We start from the raw sequence: 22514 nt of genomic DNA on the forward strand, positions 1-22514 counted from the left end.
GAGAGAGAGTGTGTGTGTGTGTGTGTTTTACTGCAGCGAGCAGTAGAGAACATGCAGCAGGAGGACAGGAGAGAAAGAGAATGAAGGAAAGATTTTAGAGGAATAAAAGAAGAGAGAATAAGGATAAAAGGATTATTAATATTGGGATTTCAGCTATTCACCATCATCATCATCATCATCACCATCATCATCATCATCCTTAATTTGTCCTCCACCACTCTATCAGTCTGTCTCTCTATCTGTCTGTCTGTCTCTCTGATATGGAGGGAAGTCCTCGGAAAATCCAGTTCACAGTTCCACTACTGGACTCTCACCTGGACCCTGAAGCTGCTGAACAGGTAAGCATGTGCGTGTGTGTGTGTGTGTGTGTGTTTATTAATCTAAGGCATATGTGAGCCAATTGGTGATTCTGTGTTCAACTGCACTTTTGTGCCTTTATGTGTCACATCACCAAATAACTTGTTCTGATTGGACCAGGGGGTGTGATGGAGGCGGTGGTGTGTAATGAGTCCAGGATAAAGGTGAAGTGGCTTCAGGTTTAATATAACACTGTAATGCTGATCATCCACATAACAAGGTTTCCTGTTCCTAAATCAGTTCAATGGTGTGTGTGTGTGTGTGTGAGTGTGTGTGTGTGTGTATGCTGTCCTCCAGCTGCAACCCAGAGGACAGGTCTTCTCCTCCCCATGGTTCCTGTATGGATGGAGGGAACAGAATTCATTTTTGAATAAAAGAAGTGCTTAACTTCCAGAATGAGAGTTTCAGTCCAGGTGGTATCTGTGAGGTTGTATAGGTATCTGTGTAGTTGTGTAGGTATCTGTGTAGTTGTGGATGCTGTCTGCGTTGTCGTATTGTCCTGACCCAGACGGTTCATCCGGTTCTCTGGAGTCTGATGGTGTGAGGGCTGTATGAGTGAAAGATGTTGAAGAGCACTTGGTCCGGTTTGTGTAGCAGTCTGCAGGACATTAACTATCAATCTGTGTTATAAAACTGATGAGGGACAGCGGCTGCTGGGGCTTTCACAAAGTCCTTACATCTCTTTCTACTGATGGGCTCTAGAAGAACTTCTGAACTGCTGTATGGCATGAGACATGAGTGAAGTGTGAACAAATCACATGTTATTCCATGTTAGGAGGAGGAGGTGTGTTACTCCATGTTAGGAGAAGGAGGTGTGTTGCTCCATGTTAGGAGAAGGAGGTGTGTTACTCCATGTTAGGAGGAGGAGGCGGTGTGTTACTCCATGTTAGGAGGAGGAGGTGTGTTACTCCATGTTAGGAGGAGGAGGAGGTGTGTTACTCCATGTTAGGAGGAGGAGGAGGTGTGTTACTCCATGTTAGGAGGAGGAGGAGGTGTGTTACTCCATGTTAGGAGGAGGAGGAGGTGTGTTACTCCATATTAGGAGGAAGAGGTGTGTTACTCCATGTTAGGAGGAGGAGGAGGTGTGTTACTCCATGTTAGGAGGAGGAGGTGTGTTACTCCATATTAGGAGGAAGAGGTGTGTTACTCCATGTTAGGAGGAGGAGGAGGTGTGTTACTCCATGTTAGGAGGAGGAGGAGGTGTGTTACTCCATGTTAGGAGGAGGAGGTGTGTTATTCTATATTAGGAGGAAGAGGTGTGTTACTCCATGTTAGGAAGAGGAGGAGGTGTGTTACTCCATGTTAGGAGGAGGAGGTGTGTTACTCTATATTAGGAGGAAGAGGTGTGTTACTCCATGTTAGGAGAAGGAGATGTGTTACTCCATGTTAGGAGGCAGAGGAGGAGGAGTGGAACTGTCCGTCATATCATCTCAGCAGTAATTTTGCGTTCTTGAGCGCAGTGTGAAGATTAATCAGAACTGTGTAAAGGAGCTCAGCATGTCTTTCGGGGTCTTTAGCATTTGACTGTTTTCACATATTAAAGATTTTGTGGTCAGTAAAAAAGAACATTTATCCAGTGCCTCTGTTCTTCCTCTGCTGCCTCGATGGCCAGGAGCTCTGAATTTCCCACATTGTAATTCTTCTCCACACAACATAATTTATTCCTGTGATGCTGTGAGAGGATGGTGTTGGAGACAATCTCATTTTCCAAGACATCTACCTCTCCACTGGATCAGGATCTTTAAAATGCTGGTGCTGGTGAATCATTCTGTCAGTGTACAAAAAGCTTTTAATGCATCACCAGAGTGCTTTCTGTGTCCTGCTCAGAATAAAACTCATCTTTGTGTCGTCACTGAGCCAAAGTCGCATAAAAGCAGGGGTAAAAATGGGGGCTGTTTGTTACCATGGTTACTTTCGTTTAGACCACTGAGGGTGTTGAGGAGCTTCATAAATATCTGACTCCAGCTCAGGACATAATACACATGATGACAATCTCTACGCTGGGGAATGAATGAGAACGTTGTTGATGTAAACGCTTTGTGTAAATGGAAGCAGTGCTCAGGGGCCACTAGGACAAGATAAGGAATCCTGTACACACTGCAGCTCCACATTACTAATGACTTCTCATACAGCTGCTGAGAATAACATCTGTCTCTGTTTAACTGAGTTTAAAACCTCCATATATCAGTATGCATAGGCGGAGCTGGTCAGAGCAGGGCGGAGCTAGGAAGAGGAAATCTGTATGAAGCTGAGCCCAAAGCTTCTTTTATGTCACCAGAAAGAAGATTTTTCTAACAAGGTTTAGTGTGTAAGAGGACAGTGTAATTATGGTATAAGGGCTAGTGAGTAGGGCACGAGGGGAACACTGTATTAAGGGCTAGTGAGTAGGGCACGAGGGGAACACTGTATTAAGGGCTAGTGAGTAGGGCACGAGGGGAACACTGTATTAAAGGCTAGTGAGTAGGGCACAAGGGAAATATTTAGACTGTTTAGACAGAGGCCATGCCTCCTTCACTGAGACTGACAAGTACAGAGGCCACGCCCCCCACAGAGACACAGAGATGATGAGTGTACGGCTGTGTGCTGCAGAATCAGATTCTCAGTTTGTTTACTGAAACAGATGGAATGAACAGAAGAGTGTGACTGACTCACTGATGGTGTGTGTGTGTGTGTGTGTGTGTGTGTGTGTGTGTGTGTGTGTGTGTGAAATAAAGGAGTGATGGAGAGACTGCTCTCTGTGGGATGAGTGGAATGAGAGAGAAAACAATTGTGTGGGAAGGTGGAATGTTCCTCTGTATCGTCTTACACACACTCCACTGAGCAGCATATCTGAAGACCTAAACCAGCCAAACTGAACACACACACACACACATAGACACACATAGACACACACACATAGACACACATAGACATACACACACACACACACACACACACACACACAAACACACACACCAGTCAGAACTTTTCTAATTCAAGTCTAATTCTAATTAATTTTTAATTGTCATGCAAAGATTAAAGTGAGCTGATTGGCTACAGCTTTCTTCACATCACACATCAGTTTTAAAACCAATCTCTGCATTTAACAATCATATCTATCTATCTATCTATCTATCTCTCTACCTATCTATCTATCTACATAAATTAGAGCCTAATGTGTAATTCTGTGTGTGTGTGTGTGTGTGTGTTACAGATCAGAAGGAGACGGCCGACTCCTGCCACGCTGGTTGCATCCAGTGACCCATCGTCTCCAGGTGAACTTTATGCTCCATCAAACATTAAGCTCATGACCAATCAGAACACACCGTACTGCTCTCAGCCAATCAGAGCACTCTGTAATGCTCTCAGCCAATCAGAACACACTGTAATGCTCTCAGCCAATCAGAACACACTGTACTGCTCTCAGCCAATCAGAACACACTGTAATGCTCTCAGCCAATCAGAACACACTGTAATGCTCTCAGCCAGTCAGAACACACTGTAATGTTCTCAGCCAATCAGAACACACTGTAATGCTCTCAGCCAATCAGGACACATCGTACTGCTCTCAGCCAATCAGAAAACATTCTAACTCGGAGCTGTCAAACTCTAATTCTTCCTGGGCTCCATCAGCATTTTTGTGAAACTCTGATAAGCCTGTAGAGTCACTATAACCACACCCCTTATTCTAACTCCACCCCTCACCTGTGTGTGTGTGTGTGTGTGTGTGTGCGCGTGTGTGTGCGTGTGTGTGTGTGTATGTGTGATGGAGCTGAAGTGGAGTGTGTGTGTGTTTGTGTGACACATTTTCATAGACAGTGTCTGGGGACGCTGCAGTTTCTAGGCAACAAGCTCCTAGATTCTAGAAAAAGTTAAAAAGTTTCAAACAAAATCTTGTAGAAGAAAAAGCAGATTTAATCTGAGAACATGATATTAAACCACATCACAACCCTTTATAACAATAACATTATTGATCTGCATGAGCGAGATGACTCTGCAGTAGCCTCTCCTAGTACTGATAACACAGTGCCTTATTTTATTTGTTTCATGTCTATCACTACATCTTAGTTGTCATATGATTAAACACCAGAAAGCCGGTGAAAATACCTCCTTTCTGCATTCTACCAGCATGCAGTCATACATCGAGACCCATCTCAGGGAGCACAGGCTCACCTGGGGGCTGCGTCCTGAGCTCCTCTGCTGTTCACCCTGCTGACACACGACTGCAATCAGATGCATCAGATTCAACAACAACCATGTCATTAAATTAGCTGATGATGCCACAGTGGTCGGTATTATCAGTGAAGGTGGTATTATCGGTGAAGGTGGGTATTATCGATGAAGGTAGTATTATCGGTGAAGGTGGTATTATCAGTGAAGGTGGGTATTATCGGTGAAGGTGGTATTATCAGTGAAGGTGGGTATTATCGGTGAAGGTGGTATTATCAGTGAAGGTGGGTATTATCGGTGAAGCTGGTATTATCGGTGAAGGTGGTATTATCAGTGAAGGTGGTGTTATCGGTGAAGGTGGTATTATCAGTGAGGTGGGTATTATCAGTGAAGGTGGTATTATCAGTGAAGGTGGTATTATCGGTGAAGGTGGGTATTATCAGTGAAGGTGGTATTATCAGTGAAGGTGGGTATTATCAGTGAAGGTGGTATTATCAGTGAAGGTGGTATTATCGGTGAAGGTGGGTATTATCGATGAAGGTAGTATTATCGGTGAAGGTGGTATTATCAGTGAAGGTGGGTATTATCGGTGAAGGTGGTATTATCGGTGAAGGTGGGTATTATCGGTGAAGCTGGTATTATCGGTGAAGGTGGTATTATCAGTGAAGGTGGGTATTATCAGTGAAGGTGGTATTATCAGTGAAGGTGGTATTATAGGTGAAGGTGGTATTATCGGTGAAGGTGGTATTATCGGTGAAGGTGGGTATTATCGGTGAAGGTGGGTATTATCGGTGAAGGTGGTATTATCGGTGAAGGTGGGTATTATCGGTGAAGGTGGTATTATCGGTGAAGGTGGTGTTATCGGTGAAGGTGGTATTATCGGTGAAGGTGGTGTTATCGGTGAAGGTGGGTATTATCGGTGAAGGTGGTATTATCGGTGAAGGTGGGTATTATCGGTGAAGGTGGTATTATCGGTGAAGGTGGGTATTATCGATGAAGCTGGTATTATCGGTGAAGGTGGTATTATCAGTGAGGTGGGTATTATCGATGAAGGTAGTATTATCGGTGAAGGTGGTATTATCAGATAAGGTGGGTATTATCAGTGAAGGTGGTATTATCAGTGAAGCTGGGTATTATCAGTGAAGGTGGTATTATCGGTGAAGGTGGGTATTATCGGTGAAGCTGGTATTATCGGTGAAGGTGGTATTATCGGTGAAGGTGGTGTTATCGGTGAAGGTGGGTATTATCGGTGAAGGTGGTATTATCGGTGAAGGTGGGTATTATCGGTGAAGGTGGTATTATCGGTGAAGGTGGGTATTATCGGTGAAGATGGGTATTATCGGTGAAGGTGGGTATTATCGATGAAGCTGGTATTATCGGTGAAGGTGGTATTATCAGTGAGGTGGGTATTATCAGTGAGGTGGGTATTATCGGTACCATCAACACCATGGCCATCGTGAGGAAAGCTCAACAGCAGCTCTAGCCCCCCACGCACCACCACCAGCTTTCTAAAAAGCTTATTCCCTCAAGCTGTGAAGATCATGAACACACCTTTCCCCCCATAAGCACCCCCGACACACACACAATATAGTGTGTATGTGTGTGTGTGTGTGTGTTACTACAGTGTGTATGAGCTGATTTCTCTCTCTCTCTTTGTGTGTGTGTGTGTGTGTGTGTGTGTGTTAATACAGTGTGTATGAGCTGATTTCTCTCTCTCTCTTTGTGTGTGTGTATGTGTGTGTGTGTGTGTTAATACAGTGTGTATGAGCTGATTTCTCTCTCTCTCTCTTTGTGTATGTGTATGTGTGTGTGTGTGTAGAAATAGATGAAGATCGTCTCCCACACCAGCTGTATAAGGTAACTTTAACTTTAATAGATTATTATTATATAATTAACACTCAAAATTAATGTTAATAATGATGTAAAGAAAAGAGAAAGTGAATCTTATTAAACATCAGATATAATGTTATTATTACTGAGTGGGGAACTGAACCATGGGGAATGCCTCAACAGTTTACTCTGAGATTGACAACAAACACTGCCTCACTGTCTCTTCTTCTTCTTCTTCTTCTGCTTCTTCTTCTTATTATTGTTTCCCAGCAGGCCTTGCTGAATTCACCACGGCAGAGACGGAGAGGTGTGAAGGGAACTCCAACCATGAAGGGTGTGCTAATTTACTGACAGACAGTCAGAGAACAGATGGATATGGAGACAGATAAACATTCATTAGTCATCACAAACACTGACTGTCATATTTTAGTCCTGATGTGTGAAAATTTGGTATGTGTGTGTGTGTGTGTGTGTGTGTGTGTGTGCGTGTTTGTGTGTTTGTGTGTGTGTGTAGAGCTGCAGTTCCTGGTAGAACATCATGTGTATCAGCAGTGCTCGGCATCGGCAGCAGACGAGTCATCAGAGAGCTGTGTATCGGATGTGGGCGGAGACGATGACACTGAAGAGCATGATGGGAGTTTGAACTCTAAAGATACGGCGCAGGAGTTTGAGAAGCTGCGATGTCAGATGGAGGGTGAGGAGACAATGGGTGTGTGACAAGTGTGTGATGAGTGTGTGACAAGTGTATGACACAGTGTGTGTGATTAATCAAGAAATATAACACTTATTTAATAATTGATTTTAAATAATCCACCAATCAGAATGCAGAATGTGATTCCCTTTGAAGTGTCTGAAACACAGTCTCCTCTTTAAGGCTAGTGTGTAATTAGTGTGTGATTAGTGCGTGATTAGTGTGTGATTAGTGTGTGATTAGTGCGTGATTAGAGCGTGTGATTAGAGCGTGTGATTTGTGTGTGTGATTAGTATGTGATTAGTGTGTGATTTGTGTGTGATTAGAGCGTGTGATTAGAGTGTGATTAGTATGTGATTAGAGTGTGTGCTTAGTGTGTGATTAGAGTGTGATTAGAGTGTGATTTGTGTGTGATTGGTGTGTCTGATTTGTGTGCGATTAGAGTGTATGATTTGTGTCTGATTTGTGTGTGTGATTAGAGTGTGTGATTAGTGTGTGATTAGAGCGTGTGATTAGAGTGTGATTTGTGTGCGATTAGAGTGTATGATTTGTGTCTGATTTGTGTGTGTGATTAGAGTGTGTGATTAGTGTGTGATTAGTGTGTGATTAGAGCGTGTGATTAGAGTGTGATTTGTGTGTGTGATTAGTGTGTGATTAGAGCGTGTGATTAGAGTGTGTGATTAGAGCGTGATTAGTGTGTGATTAGAGCGTGTGATTAGAGTGTGATTAGAGCGTGTGATTAGTGTTTGATTTGTGTGTGTGATAAGTATGTGATTAGAGTGTGTGATTGGTGTGTGATTTGTGTGTGTGATTAGTGTGTGTTTAGAGTGTGTGATTAAAGTGTGATTAGAGTGTGTGATTTGTGTGTGTGAAGTATGTGATTAGAGTGTGTGATTAGTATGTGATTAGTGTGTGATTAGAGCGTGTGATTAGAGTGTGATTTGTGTGTGTGATTAGTATGTGATTAGTGTGTGATTAGTGTGTGATTAGTATGTGATTAGTGTGTGATTAGTGTGTGATTAGAGCGTGTGATTAGTGTGTGATTAGTGAGAGTGTGTGATTAGTCTGTGATTTGTGTGTGATTAGAGCGTGTGATTAGTGTGTGATTTGTGTGTGTGATTAGAGCATGATTATTGTGTGATTAGAGTGTGATTAGAGCATGTGATTAGTGTGTGATTTGTGTGTGTGATAAGTATGTGATTAGAGTGTGTGATTAGTGTGTGATTAGTATGTGATTAGTGTGTGATTAGTGTGTGATTAGAGCGTGTAATTAGTGTGTGATTAGTGTGTGATTAGTGAGAGTGTGTGATTAGTCTGTGATTTGTGTGTGATTAGAGCGTGTGATTAGTGTGTGATTTGTGTGTGTGATTAGAGCATGATTATTGTGTGATTAGAGTGTGATTAGAGCATGTGATTAGTGTGTGATTTGTGTGTGTGATAAGTATGTGATTAGAGTGTGTGATTCGTGTGTGACTAGTGTGTGATTATTGTGTTATTAGAGTGTGTGATTTGCGTGTGATTTGTGTGTGATTAATGTGTATTAGAGTTTTCTGATATTTTGTTATCTCCTTGACAGCTTTTTCCAGAGAGAGTTTATCAGATGCTGCAGAAATTGAAGCCTGTTATTCTCAGGACAAATCTGCCTCTCAGACAACAACACAGACCACACACACAGGTAATCACAACACATATACACACCACATACACAGGTAAACACAACACACACACACACCACACACAGGTAAACACAACACATACACACACCACACACACATTATTATTATTATTATTATTATTATTATTATTGTTGTTGTTGTTGTTGTTGTTGTTATTATTAATATGAAGTTTTTAGAGATTGTATTTGAGAGCGGTTCCTGTCTGTGTTCACGTCCATCCTTGTCTTCGTCTGTGGCAGAAACAGATCAGAAGAAGGAAATAAAACACTGATGATGAAGATGAAGATAAACAGATGGAGTCATACTACAGACAATCTGCACACTTTATTCACTAAATATTAATGCTAATTAAACAAACACAATAGGAGGTTAAAAACAAGGGGGTGGGGTTACTGTGAAGGGTGGGGCTGTCACCTGTAATCAGCCACACCCCATCACCCTCACTGTAAACTTCTGATCAGATCTGATTTTCACTTTTCCTTCTCTCTCTTGTTCCTCCTTTCACTCATTTTTTCTGCATTTACATTTTCAACACCAAACTTATTAATGATTAATAATGATCACAGTTCCTTTGTGCTCTGTGTGTGTGTGTGTGTGTGTGTGAGATACAACAGAGTGTGTGTTTGACTGAAACTGAAACACACACCATAATAAAATAATAAAGTAGTTGAAGAAGAAACTCATTACTGTTACATTATTTTGAAAAAAAAAAAGAATGTGATCTTCTGCTATACTACTAAAATAATTAATTAATGTAGTAATTATAATAAACTCCTCTCCGACACTGCACATGACTTCATCACATTAACAACTATACACACTTATTTTTACTTTATTAATGAACTCTGACATCTCTGACATCCCCATTAACACGTAACCAAGTTTGTGTGTGTGTGTGTGTAATGTGGTTGTACATGGCAGTGTTATAAAGGTGTGTATTAAAAATAATAAACTCAGAAATGTGTAGAATTAATTCTGCATTACAGCTGCAGCACCACAGATCATCTTCTTCCTCATCTCTCCTCCTCTTCTTTTTCCTCATCTCTCCTCCTCATCTCTCCTCCTCCTCTTCCTCATCTCTCCTCCTGCTCTTCTTCCTCATCTCTCCTCCTGCTCTTCTTCCTCATCTCTCCTCCTCCTCTTCTTCCTCATTTCTCCTCCTCCTTTTCCTCCTCATGTCTCCTCCTCCTCTTCCTCCTCATGTCTCCTCCTCCTCTTCCTCCTCATGTCTCCTCCTCCTCTTCCCCCTCATGTCTCCTCCTCCTCTTCTTCCTCATCTCTCCTCCTCCTCTTCTTCCTGATCTCTCCTCCTCCTCTTCTTCCTGATCTCTCCTCCTCCTCTTCTTCCTGATCACTCCTCCTCCTCTTCTTCCTCATCACTCCTCCTCCTCTTCTTCCTCATCACTCCTCCTCCTCTTCTTCCTCATCACTCCTCCTCCTCTTCTTCCTCATCTCTCCTCCTCCTCTTCTTCCTCATCACTCCTCCTCCTCTTCTTCCTCATCTCTCCTCCTCCTCTTCTTCCTCATCACTCCTCCTCCTCTTCTTCCTGATCACTCCTCCTCCTCTTCTTCCTCATCACTCCTCCTCCTCTTCTTCCTCATCTCTCCTCCTCCTCTTCTTCCTCATCACTCCTCCTCCTCTTCTTCCTCATCTCTCCTCCTCCTCTTCTTCCTCATCACTCCTCCTCCTCTTCTTCCTCATCACTCCTCCTCCTCTTCTTCCTCATCTCTCCTCCTCCTCTTCCTCTCCTTCCTTTCTGCACTCTTTTATTAGGTAAATGCACTTTTCATGCAGTTTCTTGTCCTGTCTGTGTTTCAGATTCATCTCTGAAATCAGACACACCTATAGACACACAGAGACAGACAGACAGAGAGACAAACAGACAGTTTATGTACAAAATCTATAAAATACATTTCTATTTTTCTGTTCTGGATGAGAAATCAGTGAATCTAATTGTGTGTTTTATTTAAGTGTTTATATACAGTGTGTGTGTGTGTGTGTGTGTGTGTGTGTGTGTGTGTTTTGTATCAGTGTTTATATACAGCGTGTGTTTGTTTGTACTGTATTGTGTTTATATATTTATATGTATATATTTAATGTGTTACCATTCTTTATTTTATCCCTCCACCTGCTCTTGTTCTCCTCAGTGTGTCTCATCCACATGGATCTGAAGCTAACGAGGTCCCCCACAGTCCACTGTAGACCCCTACACACACACACACACACACACACACACACACACACACACAGCTGTAATGAGTGTAAGGGTACAGTCAGCTCAGCCTTGTAGAGCCACCAGAGGGAGACAGAGAGCCCCATCCTAATTATAATGAGTGGTAATCAGCTCCACCTGTACCTGAATCTATTTAAAGAGAGTTCTCCCCACACTCGCGGCTCATTCTTCAGTCAACATTGCTATTTGCCTGCACTCATGTCTGAGTAAATGCCGCTAATGGTCTCTTGGGTACATCCTGGTCATTTCTCTGGCTTCTCTATCCAGCTCTTCAGCTTCCTGTACTCTCAGCATAAGTACACTATATTGCCAAAAGTATGTGAACCCCTGACCATCACACATATGTATTTGTTGAACATCCCATTCCAGATGTATTCCCTCTTTTTTGCTGTTATAATGAGCTCCACTCTTCTGGGAAGGCTTGCCACTAGATTTTTGGGGCGTGGATGTGGGGATTAGTAATCAATCAGCTACAAGAGTGTTAGTGAGGTTGTGCAGGACACTCGAGTTCTTTCACCTTCACACATGTCACTTCATGTCTTCATGGAACTCACTTTGTGCACTTTGTATCATGCTGGAACAGGTTTGGGATTCTTAGTTCCAGTGAAGGGAATCTGTAAATAATGCTACAGCATACAAGGACATGTGCTTTCAACTTTGTGGCAACAGTTTGATAAAGAACCACATATGGGTGTGAAGGTCAGGTGTCCATATACTTTTGGTCATGTAAATGGTCTACACTTATAGTGCCTTTTAACCTTACCGGTTCTACAAAGCACTTTACATTCACTCATGCAAGGTGCTAGCCTGCCATCAGGAGCAACTTGGGGTTCAGTGTCTTGCCCAAGGACACTTCGGCATGTGGAGGCACGTGGGCCGAGGATCAAACCGCCAACCCTGTGATTAGTGGACACCCCGCTCTACAACCTGAGCCACAACCGCCCCATACCATTCTGTACAGTCTCAGTCCAGACTTTTAGTTAATTCTCAGGCCTTTGGCTTGCTCTGCACCTCGGTCTCTCCCTGTCTCTGTGGGAGGCTCACTGGGTTGAGATCTTGCCTCTGAGCCTGGAAACCATGGTTCAAAGCCCACACAGTGTGATAATTAGTTGTGTGGATACAGATGCAGTAACACACACCGGTATCTGCTGCAGGTTGGAGATGGATCAGTTGTGTCCTGTATCAGAGGGATGATGATTTTCTCCGACATGTCGCTGATTAATGAAAACGTTGGCTCCACGATGAACTCTATAAAAGCTGAAACACGCAAATGTCACAGTCACTTATTTACTGTTAATCATCACTCTTATTATACAGCCCCACACTGAATATACAGCCACGCCCCTTGAACATACACCCTCCCCCTTGGATATACAGCCCCACCCGTTGAATATACAGCCCCGCCTCTTGAACATACAGTACTGCCACTCAGATTATTGTGTTAGCTGTGTCTTGCTGTGTTTGGCCCTTTGTGTGCGTGTGTGTGTGTGTGTGTGTTTAAACTGCTCTATTCTGCTGTTGTATTTGAGAAGTTGTGTATGTTAATGCTGATTAGTTTATGAGATTAGTATTGATTAACAGTAAGTTTTCTCACCGATCTGTGACTGAGCGACAGGTGTGTTCTGTCTGTCACACAGAGGTGAGATAGCCAAACCCAGTTCAGCTTCTTTATCTCCCTGTAAAACACACATACACACACCCACACACACACACACACACACACACACTACCATACTTTAATTTGAATAATAAACAATAGCATTCAGACCTTATACAAAAACATCCATGTATGATGATGTTGTGGTATTACACCTGCCACAGAAATATACCTTATTATTATTATTATTATTATTATTATTACTATTATTATTACTATTATTATTATTATTGTGCTGTGTGCGTGTGTGTGTGTGTGTTTGTACTTGTGTGAAAAACTCCTCCATCAGTCTGGGGGTCCAGCGTGAGTGTAAACTCCAGGATTTAGCAGGGTGACTGATATCAGCCGCATGCAGAATCAGAGACAACGCCTTCGGTTTATCAATGCTGATCAACACACACACACACACAAACACACACACACACATAGCTTCTCATGTTACTGAGAAACCGCAAAGAAGCGTAAACTCCTCTGTCCTGAAGCTGTGGGAAACCTCTGACTGTTACACAACGCTGACACTGGAGTCTCCTTCCATAAAGGTTACATAAACACACTTCTCCTTACTTCAGGAAAACTAGTCACCACCTTCTGACCAATCACAATCCAGAACTCAGTAGCGCTGTGTGGTGTGATTATTACTGATGTGTGCTGCTGAGTGTTTACCTTTCATGCTGCTGTAAACACGTCCTCATGGCTTTAACCTGCAGAACGTGAGAGGACATGTCTGTTCCCAACACCATCTCTATCACCAGAGACCGGAGCTCACTGACACACACACACAAAATAAAGTTAACGTACCACAGAGCTGTCTGGAGTTGGATGTGTGTGTGTATGTGTGTGAGTGTGAGAGACTCACTGCCATTCGGGGCGTGTCAGGTTCATGAAGATATTTGTGTTTTCCTCCTGCAGGAGGCGGAATGCAGCACTGACGTGGTGACTCTCCTGCACTGAGCGATCGTTATATATCATCGCCAGTTCAGACCTACACACACACACACACACACACACACACACACACACGCACACACATACAGAGGAAGTTGTCTAAGTGATTATAACATCATACTTCTTTTAGCAGCTGATACACACCATGTCACGCACCGTGTGCATATGTGGAAGGTGTTGGTGTTTCCTGTGTGTTCATAATCATGAATGGCTGCCGCAAACAGACACGCCAACACCTCCAACTCTGTCAACCAGTACTACACACACACACACACATCCACACACACACACATCCACACACACACACATATTACCCACACTGTTGAGCTACATACAGTATAAACAGCAAGTGAATACGGCATTCATTTTTTACATGAAATTAAGATTTTCTGAATTTACACACAGACAGAAAGACAGAGAGACAGGTACCAGTACTCCGGTGCGCAGCAGTAGACAGTGCACTGTGTGTGTGATGTCGGCGGCGTGTGTGTGATTGTGATACGCATTTGTATGTTTGCTGTAACCGCGTTCCAACTCACACAGGAATGACATCAAACATGAAATCGGCACCTGGAAAACACAAACACTAAACATGTTTAGTGTGTTTAGTTTAGTATGTTTAGTGTATTTAGTGTGTTTAGTTTAGTGTATTTAGTGTGTTTAGTGTATTTAGTGTGTTTAGTTTAGTGTATTTAGTGTGTTTAGTGTATTTAGTGTTTAGTGTATTTAGTGTGTTTAGTTTAGTGTATTTAGTGTGTTTAGTGTATTTAGTGTTTAGTGTATTTAGTGTGTTTACTGCTTTAATGTGTTTAGTGTATTTAGTGTGTTTAGTTTAGTGTATTTAGTGTGTTTAGTGTATTTAGTGTTTAGTGTATTTAATTTAGTGTGTTTAGTGTGTTTAGTGTATTTAGTGTGTTTAGTTTAGTGTGTTTAGTGTATTTAGTGTTTAGTGTGTTTAGTTTAGTGTATTTAGTGTGTTTAGTGTATTTAGTGTGTTTAGTGTTTAGTGTGTTTAGTGTGTTGTACCTTAAATCTGCTGTTCAGTTGGTGTTTGATGATCAGCTCGATGAAGAGTGTTTTTAGCGAATGGCCCGAACTGAGAGCATCCAGAGCAAACACATCAAAACTCCACCTGTCCAAATCCTGAAGAATTATACACACACACACACACACACACACACACACACACACACACACACACACACACACACAATTAACGCTTCATTAACACCTAATTAACACATCATTACCACTGTAACACTGCACTGTGTGTCAGTCTGATGTTTGTACAGGTTCTGGATGTAAAGAGGAATGTTACCCTTAAACAGTTGAGCACATCAGCAGGTTGATCCGGCATCGCAGCTGAGTATGCTTTACGGAACATCCTACACAGCGAGAACATCACGGAGAACATCAGGCTTATAATCTACATATAAGATTAAAACCATCATATTTAACATTTAGTGTCATAGCACACTCCTGTAACCAATCAGACGACAGATCCCACCCACAGTGTTAATGTAACCAATCAGACGATTGTTCCCGCCCACAGTGTTAATGTAACCAATCAGAGAACTGTTCCCGCCCACTGACAGGAGGAAAGGTAACCTTTAAGAACACCGTATGTAGATGAGTGCTGGAGGGGGAGGGGCAGTGAGCGATGGTGAAAAACACAAATATCCAGTTGATTTTGCAGAAGAGTTTGGGATGTAATTATATAAATCATGAATTCGTAACTGTTATCTTCATTCCTGTGAATTGTACCTGTTGTTTAAATGTATTTACACATTGTGTGTGTGTGTGTGTGGTGTGTGTGTACTGTATGTCTCACCGCTCCACGAATATCCCAGCCTGCACTGCATGAACGATGCTGCGGAATCTTGGTTTCTCCTCTGGCCGCCTTCTGATTGGCTGGACTCTCTGAGTAAATGTGGACGCGAGCCAATCACGAACCTCCACAGGAACGACATCAGAGCGAAGCTGTAGGTCATCATCGGCATTGAGGGAAGGCCTGCAACACACACACACACACACACACACATAGTGTGAAAGTTGTAATAAATTAAATGCTCTGCAATAATAAGTGTGTGTGTGTGTGTGTGTGTGTGTGTGTGTGTGTGCGTGCGTGTGTGTGTGTGTGTGTGTTACTGTGTTTCGTTGGTGTAAAGTGCCTCCAGTAATGAGGCGGTGAACTCCAGGTTCCTCTTCAGCTCCTCAAAGTCCACATCACTGACCTCCAACTGCTGCACCATCCGCTTCAGCCTGAATACCACAATACACAATACACACAGCATCAACGTAATGTGTGTGTGTGTGTGTGTGTGTGTGTGTGTGTGTGTGTCTTACCTACAGATGGAAGAGTGCAGGAATGTTTTTTTCACATTCACTAATTCAGCCATTATATAACACACACACACACACGGAAAGGAAGACTGTAAGATATAAATAGAGAGTGAGCAGAGGAAAAGTGAGCAGAGAAAAGTTTTCTGTCCCGTGTTTGAATCTCTCTCTCTCTCTCTCTCTCTCTCTCTCTCTCTCTCTCTCTCTCTCTCACACACACACACACACACACACCTTCCTTTCTCATAAATTCTCTTTGTGAAGATGCGTCTCTGTGACAGCTGAGATGTTTAAAGCCCTTATTTATGTATGTGTGTGTGGGGCGGGGGGGGGGGGGGGGGAGAGAGAGAGAGAGAGAGAGTGCGTGGGAATATCTCGGGGTCAGTAATGTTTGGCCAGTACGTAGGGTTTTCCCTCTCTCACACACTTACAAACACACACACACACACACACACACACACTGTGCTGCATCAGCTTGGATGTTTGTTTGTGTGTGTTTCAGGAGGTGTACGTACAGTATGATGGTGGACCTCCATGTGTCCGCACTGATGTGTGTGTTCAGTGTTTTTCCGTGTTGTGGTGCCATGGTGCGTCTCCTCCCTGATGACCTTCAATCTAATGGTCACACACTTTTATTTTCCACTCGCTGCGTCAGCAGAGTCTCTGAAGAGGAACACACACACACACACACACACACACACACACACACAGACTAAAATAAAGTGTGTGATGGTCAGGAGTGTGATGTGATTGGACAGAGGGAGTGTATGAGGTCAGAGGGAGCGTGTGATTGGACAGCAGCATTGTTACAGTAATGAGGTCATCAGCAGGAACATCTCCAGTGTTTGTCATTTATACAAAAGTAAAGCAGAAAACACACACGTGCCGATTCAGACATTTTTTGATTATCACAGAAAAAAGTAGTTCCTGTGGGTATGGCTTGTTGCTATGCAACAGACTGATATTCAGTGAGTGCAGTAGACATGCAGCTGGTGTTAAAAATAAAGATTTTTAATGTACAGTAGACAATGTAATTTGCAGATTCATTACTTCATCTCTCGCTCTCTCTCTCTCTCTCTCTCTCTCACACACACACATACACACACACACACACGTGTGCGCACACACACACACACACACACACACATTTCTGTAAAAAGAGAGTTCATCTGAGTTAATGTTCTGAGTGTCACTTTAACTCCTTTTCTTTTTTCTTTTCTAACACAATGTCTGTGTTTTGTTTTGTGTAGCTGCTGGAACTGATCTGTTTACTGAGAGTTTAATGTGATTTAAATCAGGCTATAAATATTTAATTAGTAAAATCAGGTTTTTTGGTGATTATATAGCATTACAATCAGGATTAGCTGCAGTAAAATAATAATAATAATAATAATAATAATAATAATAATAATAATAACCCTAGGTAACGTTGCTGTAGGAGAACCTGCCATCTCTCTGATTTGGACACGTGTTCAGAAACATCATCACAGATAAACTCACCACACACAGAAAATTCTCATATTTATCATAAACAGTTAGTGTATACAACATAAACACCAGTCTATTTAATGCTGATGTACTATGAAACAGTTCTGCAGACGTATAAACAGAGAAAAGCAAGAAGAATACGTGTGTAAAAAAAAAAAACAACACTTACGGTGTGATGATGTCGTTCCACATCAGCATTCAGAGTTTCTCATTCAGGTCTTTGTTTCTACACACATCTCTCCTGTTCCTCCTCTCACACCTTTTTATGTTCGTCACCAGTGTCTCTGGTGGAAGAGGATCATGGGAAATCAGGTTCCACTGCAGAGACCCAGAGGAACAGAGGAATGTGATAAAACTCATACTGTACAATTACATATCACTAAAATACGTCATATTACACTAAATCTGACAGCAGAGAGGAAGATTTAATATTTTACATTAACAGAAGCACTAATGTAAACTTCATCATCTTTAGAGTTCATGTTTACTGAATGGGCTACTTGCACAACTCCTTCATATTGTATGTATTCACCATGGTTCCTGTGTTTCAGGAACACTCGCAGAACCTCTTCTAGAACGCTGGAGAACACTTCATACTGTGCGCAGCATCATTAATGAACTATTATTACTATTAACGAACAAGCTAATGTTAGCCCATACAATTCACTAACGCCGTGTCTTCAGTTAGATGTTAGCTTCTAGACACATACATTAAATGATTATCTGTGATTTTCTTTGACAATTCATTTTTTGTTTTTGTTTTTAAACCAAGATAACCCATACATTATAAAGGGAAACACTGCTATGGAGTGTTCGCTGGTCCTTTCTGACCCTCAGTGGTTTTGAGTTCAGTCAGCTGATCTGGTCGTAATCTACAGTAGGTTTGCTAACCATCGTCTCCTGAGATTACTCTGAACTGGGAAGCTGTGCAGAGAGGGACACAGCAGTGCTCATGATATTTCTTTACTTGTCTTTGAAAATATTTTGTTTTAAACACCTTACGGTGGACAGTGTATCATTTTAATCATGTTATGAAGGATAAGTAGTACTGACCAGAGGAACCTGTGCTACCAGAAACTCGAGAACTGAACAATTTCAAAACGGAAATGTGTCGTAGCTCTGAGTGAAAGGAGCCCAGATCATCTCATTCACACAGACAGAACGTAATGATGAAGGATATCATTATATTCATCTCATGTTTACTTCCTGCTTCTTAGTTTTACTCACAGCTGATCTGGCCCCGCCTCTGACCATACCCACAATCATATCCCTAATCACTAAAACAGTGCTATTAAAAATGCAGTATTTTGTTCTCTACATGAGAAGAAAATAGACAAAAGTGAGGATCAATAAAATAACATTTTATTCAACACAGATGATTTTAACACACTGTAATAAAGTTAAACAACACAAACAGGGTTTTATTAAAGAAAAGTGTCGCACAACAGATTAAAAACTGAAATTAATAATAATTCATCATTAATAATAATTTATTCTAATAAGCAGGAATTTTTCTGAGCAACAATTTACCATTAGAACATAAATTCAGAAACATTTCTACACATCATGAAATCTTCCTGGTTTCTCCGGTTCTCAGTGTAGCTCCGCCTCGGCCACGCCTTCTCATGTGTAGTTTTTTTTTTCTTCACATTTTCTCTTTTTCTAATGTGTGCTGTTAGTTTGTGTGTGTAAACCTCTCTGTGTTCTGCAGGTTCTGTGACAGTTTCATTATTATTTATTATTAAATGCATTGTTTATTCAAAAGAAATGGATTACAGGTTGTCTTGTCCATGTTAATGTTCTATTATGGTGAATTATGGGTTGTTCACTTGGTTCTCATTGGACAAAGCGACGTGTCCTCCATATGAAGTTCTGATTGAGAACACGTGCACAAGAACACACAGGGTTGAGTGTACCTTATACACTGATATGAGATCTAATAATGAGATCATAATGAATCTATAACTGCATAGCAAAAAATAAAAGCTGTGTGTGTGTGTGTGTGTGTGTGTGTTTATCCCACAGTGTGTATGAAAGTCCTGTGCACTTCTCTGTAGGCATTACGCAGCAGCACGTAGGGGAAACAGTTCTCCAACACATCCTGACTGAGGAACGGAGATTGGTCCACTATCTACAACACACACATACACACACACACACACACACACACAAAATATTCATGAGCAGCACTTACTATGATGTACATACTAGTTAATGAGGTGATGTTAACACAGCCATGCTCACAGTAAGCATGTTTTACATGTATAAGTGTGTGTGTGTGTGTGTGTGTATGTGTGTGTGTGTGTGTGTGTGTGTGTGTGTGTGCGTGTTAGCTGGGTTTAGATGTGATCATAGACAGCTGTGAGTGTAAATAAGATAAGCATGGTGTGATCACCATGTCCAGCAGCAGGTAGACAGAGTCTCTGTGTTTGATCTCCACTTTCTCGATGTTCTGTCCAAGCTGCAATAACGCTGATGACGCAATCTGTAAACAAAACATACATCCTCAAAAACTGTTATAACTTTATGATTGAACTTAATGATTGTGTGTGTGTGTTTGTGTGTGTGTGTGTGTGTGTACCAGCAGGAACTCGCGGAGGTGCTGTTCGATGTTCTTGTTCTGGACGGTGAACATGGCAGCAGCGAGGTGGTTAATGGCTGAGGCGAGACAGTGGATGTTGTTTTGGTGACCTACAGAGAAAAAAGCAGAAATGTGTTATTATTCAAATACAGCTGTCACATGACCATCCTGTTTACTTCCTCTTTTAATTAGTCCCTGCTCTGACCACACCCCTGACTATATCCTGTGTGTGTGTGTGTGTGTGTGTGTGTGTGTGCGTGCATGTGTGTGTGTTTTCACCTCCATGTTCTCGGCTGTAGAATGAGTTTTGGTCGATGGCCAGAATGGGCAGTGAAACAGCAGCGAACACCAGCAGCAGACATACCAGTTTATATTCCTCCTCCCCTGAGGCGTTGTCTAAACATTCACACACAACACACACACACATTCACACACAACACACACGGGATTAAATTACATCATTCAGTTAATCAAACCAGTCATTACATGAATGAAATAAATCATCAGTAACCTGAGAGTGTGTCAGTGTGACTCACCTGAGCGCATGTTAGCGATGGCAACAACGAGGGTTGGGTCAATGTCACACTGCACCCCGGCTGAACACGCCAGCTCATACACACTCAACACCACCTACAGATCACACAGCAGATCCACAGCTTCTCAAATACTTCAATCAGCACCAACAACCATGAACCACACCATAGCCAAGCTCACACAGGTCCAATTTCTCCAATCTGTTGTTTGATATACACACACACACACCTGACCATCACACCCATATGTGCTTGTTGAACATTCAATTCCAGACTTATTCCCCCTCTGCTGTTAAAACAAGCTCCACCCACCATATATTTACCTCATCTAGGTGATTGATTATGACTCAGTAGATTAAACTTTTGATTAAACAGATTCTCCTTTACGACTCGTCTAGGTGACTTGATTCTTTGAATCATTTATTTGATCTGCATAAGTGACAGTATGATACAGAGAGAATGTGTGTGTCTGAAATGCAGTATTACAGATTGTGAGTGTGTGTGTGTGTGTGTGTGTGTGTGCCTGTGTGTATGTGCGTGTGCATGTGTGTGTGTGTGTGTGTATGACCTTGATGTCAGTGTCAGGGTTGATCAGATCTCTCACACACTCAATGGGTCCCATCAGGAATGGACAGTGTTTTTGCATCACCTACACACAGAAAGTTCATAAGAATAAAACACACACACACACACACACACACACACACACACACACACACACACACATACACACACATATATGTGTATATATATATATTGACTGATTTTGCTGTATGGGCCTTATACAGAGTTGGGTTATACACTCGCAGTGAGGATTTAATACTGAAATGACACACTTCAGTATTCAGACCTTGTGTGTAACTCCTGATGTAAATGTTATTCAGAAGTTACATGAGAGTTACGCAGGTGGGGGCGGAGTTTATGTAAAACAGGTGCGTCGCTGAGTTACACTCTTGATTCTGATCTTGAAGTTAAGAGCATGTTTGTTGCGTGATCTCAGCTCGAGTGTGTTAAGTCCAGTGCCACCATCTAACTGTTTGATGGAACCACAATATGTCACGCTGTAATTTATGTTTTAGCTTTAAATTCACACACACTGTGCAATGTTAATTAATGACAATATTACATACATAATTATGACAATTTAATTATTTAATACTATCGACCCTTTAAAAACCACACATTTTTTTTCCTTACGTAGGACTTCGGAGGAGACTCGTCTTAATCAGAGACATGGCTTATCTCCTGGAGTGAATTTTTATGGATAAAAATATGAATTAACTTAAAGTGAGCTGTAAATATTTATGTAACGTAACTCATACGAGCCTGAGTGAATAAGTATTTCTTTATGCTTTAACACACAGAATTAAATTCATTTCTGTGATGTATGGTGTATAGACTGAACTCTAACATGAAGTATATCTGTATGTATATCACTGTATGCAAATATATAATATAGTAATGTACATTTATTATTCAGTGTAACGTCGTACCTCCTCCAGCGCCTCCTGAGCCATGGTGCGGAACGACAGGATCACTCCGATGATGGTCAAACGCTTCAGCACATTCTCACACCCTTTACACACGAAAAATATAATATAATATAATATAATACAATATTTTAAATCTGGAATGTTATCACTCATCAAACACACCACAGGCAGTGTGGATCAGTGTTAAAACACTAATTGTGTGTGTGTGTGTGTGTGTGTGTGTGTGTGCTCTGTGTCGTTACCTGTGAGCCTCTTCTGAAGGCTGCTTGTGATGTCAGGTTTGTCAAACTTTGCTCGGATCTGCACCAAAAGGTCCATGTTCTCAAACACCAGCTTCTGCTCAACAATACAACACACACATACACATACACACACACACACACACACACACACGCACACACACGCACACACACAAACACACACATTCACACAACACACAAAATCAGTAAATTCACATCAAATCAAAAACAGGTAAAAAATGTCATAGTAATAGTAATAATAATAATAATAATAATAATAATAATAATAATAATAATAATA

The 22514-nt window shown here is 41.7% G+C and overlaps 3 protein-coding genes across 6 annotated transcripts in view; 1 reads left to right on the plus strand and 2 right to left on the minus strand.

Moving 5' to 3' along the window:
• Positions 1 to 206: 206 nt before the first annotated feature.
• LOC128625199 (protein phosphatase 1 regulatory subunit 1A-like) lies at positions 207 to 10646 on the plus strand. 3 transcript variants are annotated; one of them, XM_053653350.1, is made up of 8 exons: positions 207 to 338; positions 478 to 521; positions 3551 to 3611; positions 6326 to 6363; positions 6607 to 6670; positions 6851 to 7030; positions 8604 to 8702; positions 8943 to 10646. In XM_053653350.1, the coding sequence occupies exons 2-8, from the start codon at positions 486 to 488 to the stop codon at positions 8972 to 8974; spliced, it is 510 nt and encodes a 169-aa protein (XP_053509325.1). In that variant the 5' UTR covers positions 207 to 338; positions 478 to 485; the 3' UTR covers positions 8975 to 10646. The 3 variants fall into 3 exon arrangements, with proteins under 3 accessions (XP_053509325.1, XP_053509323.1, XP_053509324.1); XM_053653348.1 differs by lacking the exon at positions 478 to 521 and having other exon boundaries at positions 213 to 338; positions 8943 to 10645; XM_053653349.1 differs by lacking the exon at positions 478 to 521 and having other exon boundaries at positions 213 to 338; positions 6610 to 6670; positions 8943 to 10645.
• LOC128625198 (dual specificity calcium/calmodulin-dependent 3',5'-cyclic nucleotide phosphodiesterase 1B-like) lies at positions 10459 to 17583 on the minus strand. 2 transcript variants are annotated; one of them, XM_053653346.1, is made up of 15 exons: positions 17537 to 17583; positions 16395 to 16542; positions 15688 to 15801; positions 15371 to 15550; positions 14858 to 14924; positions 14566 to 14682; positions 13969 to 14109; positions 13696 to 13796; positions 13451 to 13576; positions 13258 to 13359; positions 12860 to 12980; positions 12532 to 12613; positions 12077 to 12194; positions 10810 to 10910; positions 10459 to 10546 (listed from the first exon to the last, which is right to left on the minus strand). In XM_053653346.1, the coding sequence occupies exons 2-15, from the start codon at positions 16463 to 16465 to the stop codon at positions 10491 to 10493; spliced, it is 1497 nt and encodes a 498-aa protein (XP_053509321.1). In that variant the 5' UTR covers positions 16466 to 16542; positions 17537 to 17583; the 3' UTR covers positions 10459 to 10490. The 2 variants fall into 2 exon arrangements, with proteins under 2 accessions (XP_053509321.1, XP_053509322.1); XM_053653347.1 differs by lacking the exons at positions 16395 to 16542; positions 17537 to 17583 and adding an exon at positions 15886 to 16159.
• A 1124-nt stretch (positions 17584 to 18707) lies between these two features.
• nckap1l (NCK associated protein 1 like) overlaps positions 18708 to 22514 on the minus strand; it is a 20412-nt gene continuing 16605 nt past the window's right edge. Inside the window, exons 24-31 of the mRNA XM_053653216.1 lie at positions 22217 to 22310; positions 21975 to 22057; positions 21050 to 21130; positions 20485 to 20578; positions 20228 to 20344; positions 19949 to 20058; positions 19763 to 19852; positions 18708 to 19498 (exon numbers count right to left, since the gene is read on the minus strand). Of these exons, the coding sequence (XP_053509191.1) occupies positions 19382 to 19498; positions 19763 to 19852; positions 19949 to 20058; positions 20228 to 20344; positions 20485 to 20578; positions 21050 to 21130; positions 21975 to 22057; positions 22217 to 22310 (786 nt within the window). The 3' untranslated portion in view covers positions 18708 to 19381. The remainder of the gene's footprint in view (positions 19499 to 19762; positions 19853 to 19948; positions 20059 to 20227; positions 20345 to 20484; positions 20579 to 21049; positions 21131 to 21974; positions 22058 to 22216; positions 22311 to 22514) is intronic.

The sequence above is a fragment of the Ictalurus furcatus genome, chromosome 21 (genome assembly GCF_023375685.1).
Source record: "Ictalurus furcatus strain D&B chromosome 21, Billie_1.0, whole genome shotgun sequence".
Lineage (NCBI taxonomy): Eukaryota > Metazoa > Chordata > Actinopteri > Siluriformes > Ictaluridae > Ictalurus > Ictalurus furcatus.

Excerpts from the sequence above, each read along its gene's own strand:
- LOC128625199 (XM_053653348.1), top strand. The coding sequence starts at position 261 with ATGGAGGGAAGTCCTCGGAAAATCCAGTTCACAGTTCCACTACTGGAC. Across the intron at positions 6,364-6,606 it reads TCCCACACCAGCTGTATAAG|CAGGCCTTGCTGAATTCACC; the intron begins GTAACTTTAACT and ends ATTGTTTCCCAG. Across the intron at positions 7,031-8,603 it reads GCTGCGATGTCAGATGGAGG|CTTTTTCCAGAGAGAGTTTA; the intron begins GTGAGGAGACAA and ends TCTCCTTGACAG.
- LOC128625198 (XM_053653346.1), bottom strand. The coding sequence starts at position 16,465 with ATGGCACCACAACACGGAAAAACACTGAACACACACATCAGTGCGGAC. Across the intron at positions 14,683-14,857 it reads ATGTGCTCAACTGTTTAAGG|GATTTGGACAGGTGGAGTTT; the intron begins GTAACATTCCTC and ends ATAATTCTTCAG. Across the intron at positions 13,797-13,968 it reads TGCTGCGCACCGGAGTACTG|TACTGGTTGACAGAGTTGGA; the intron begins GTACCTGTCTCT and ends GTGTGTGTGTAG.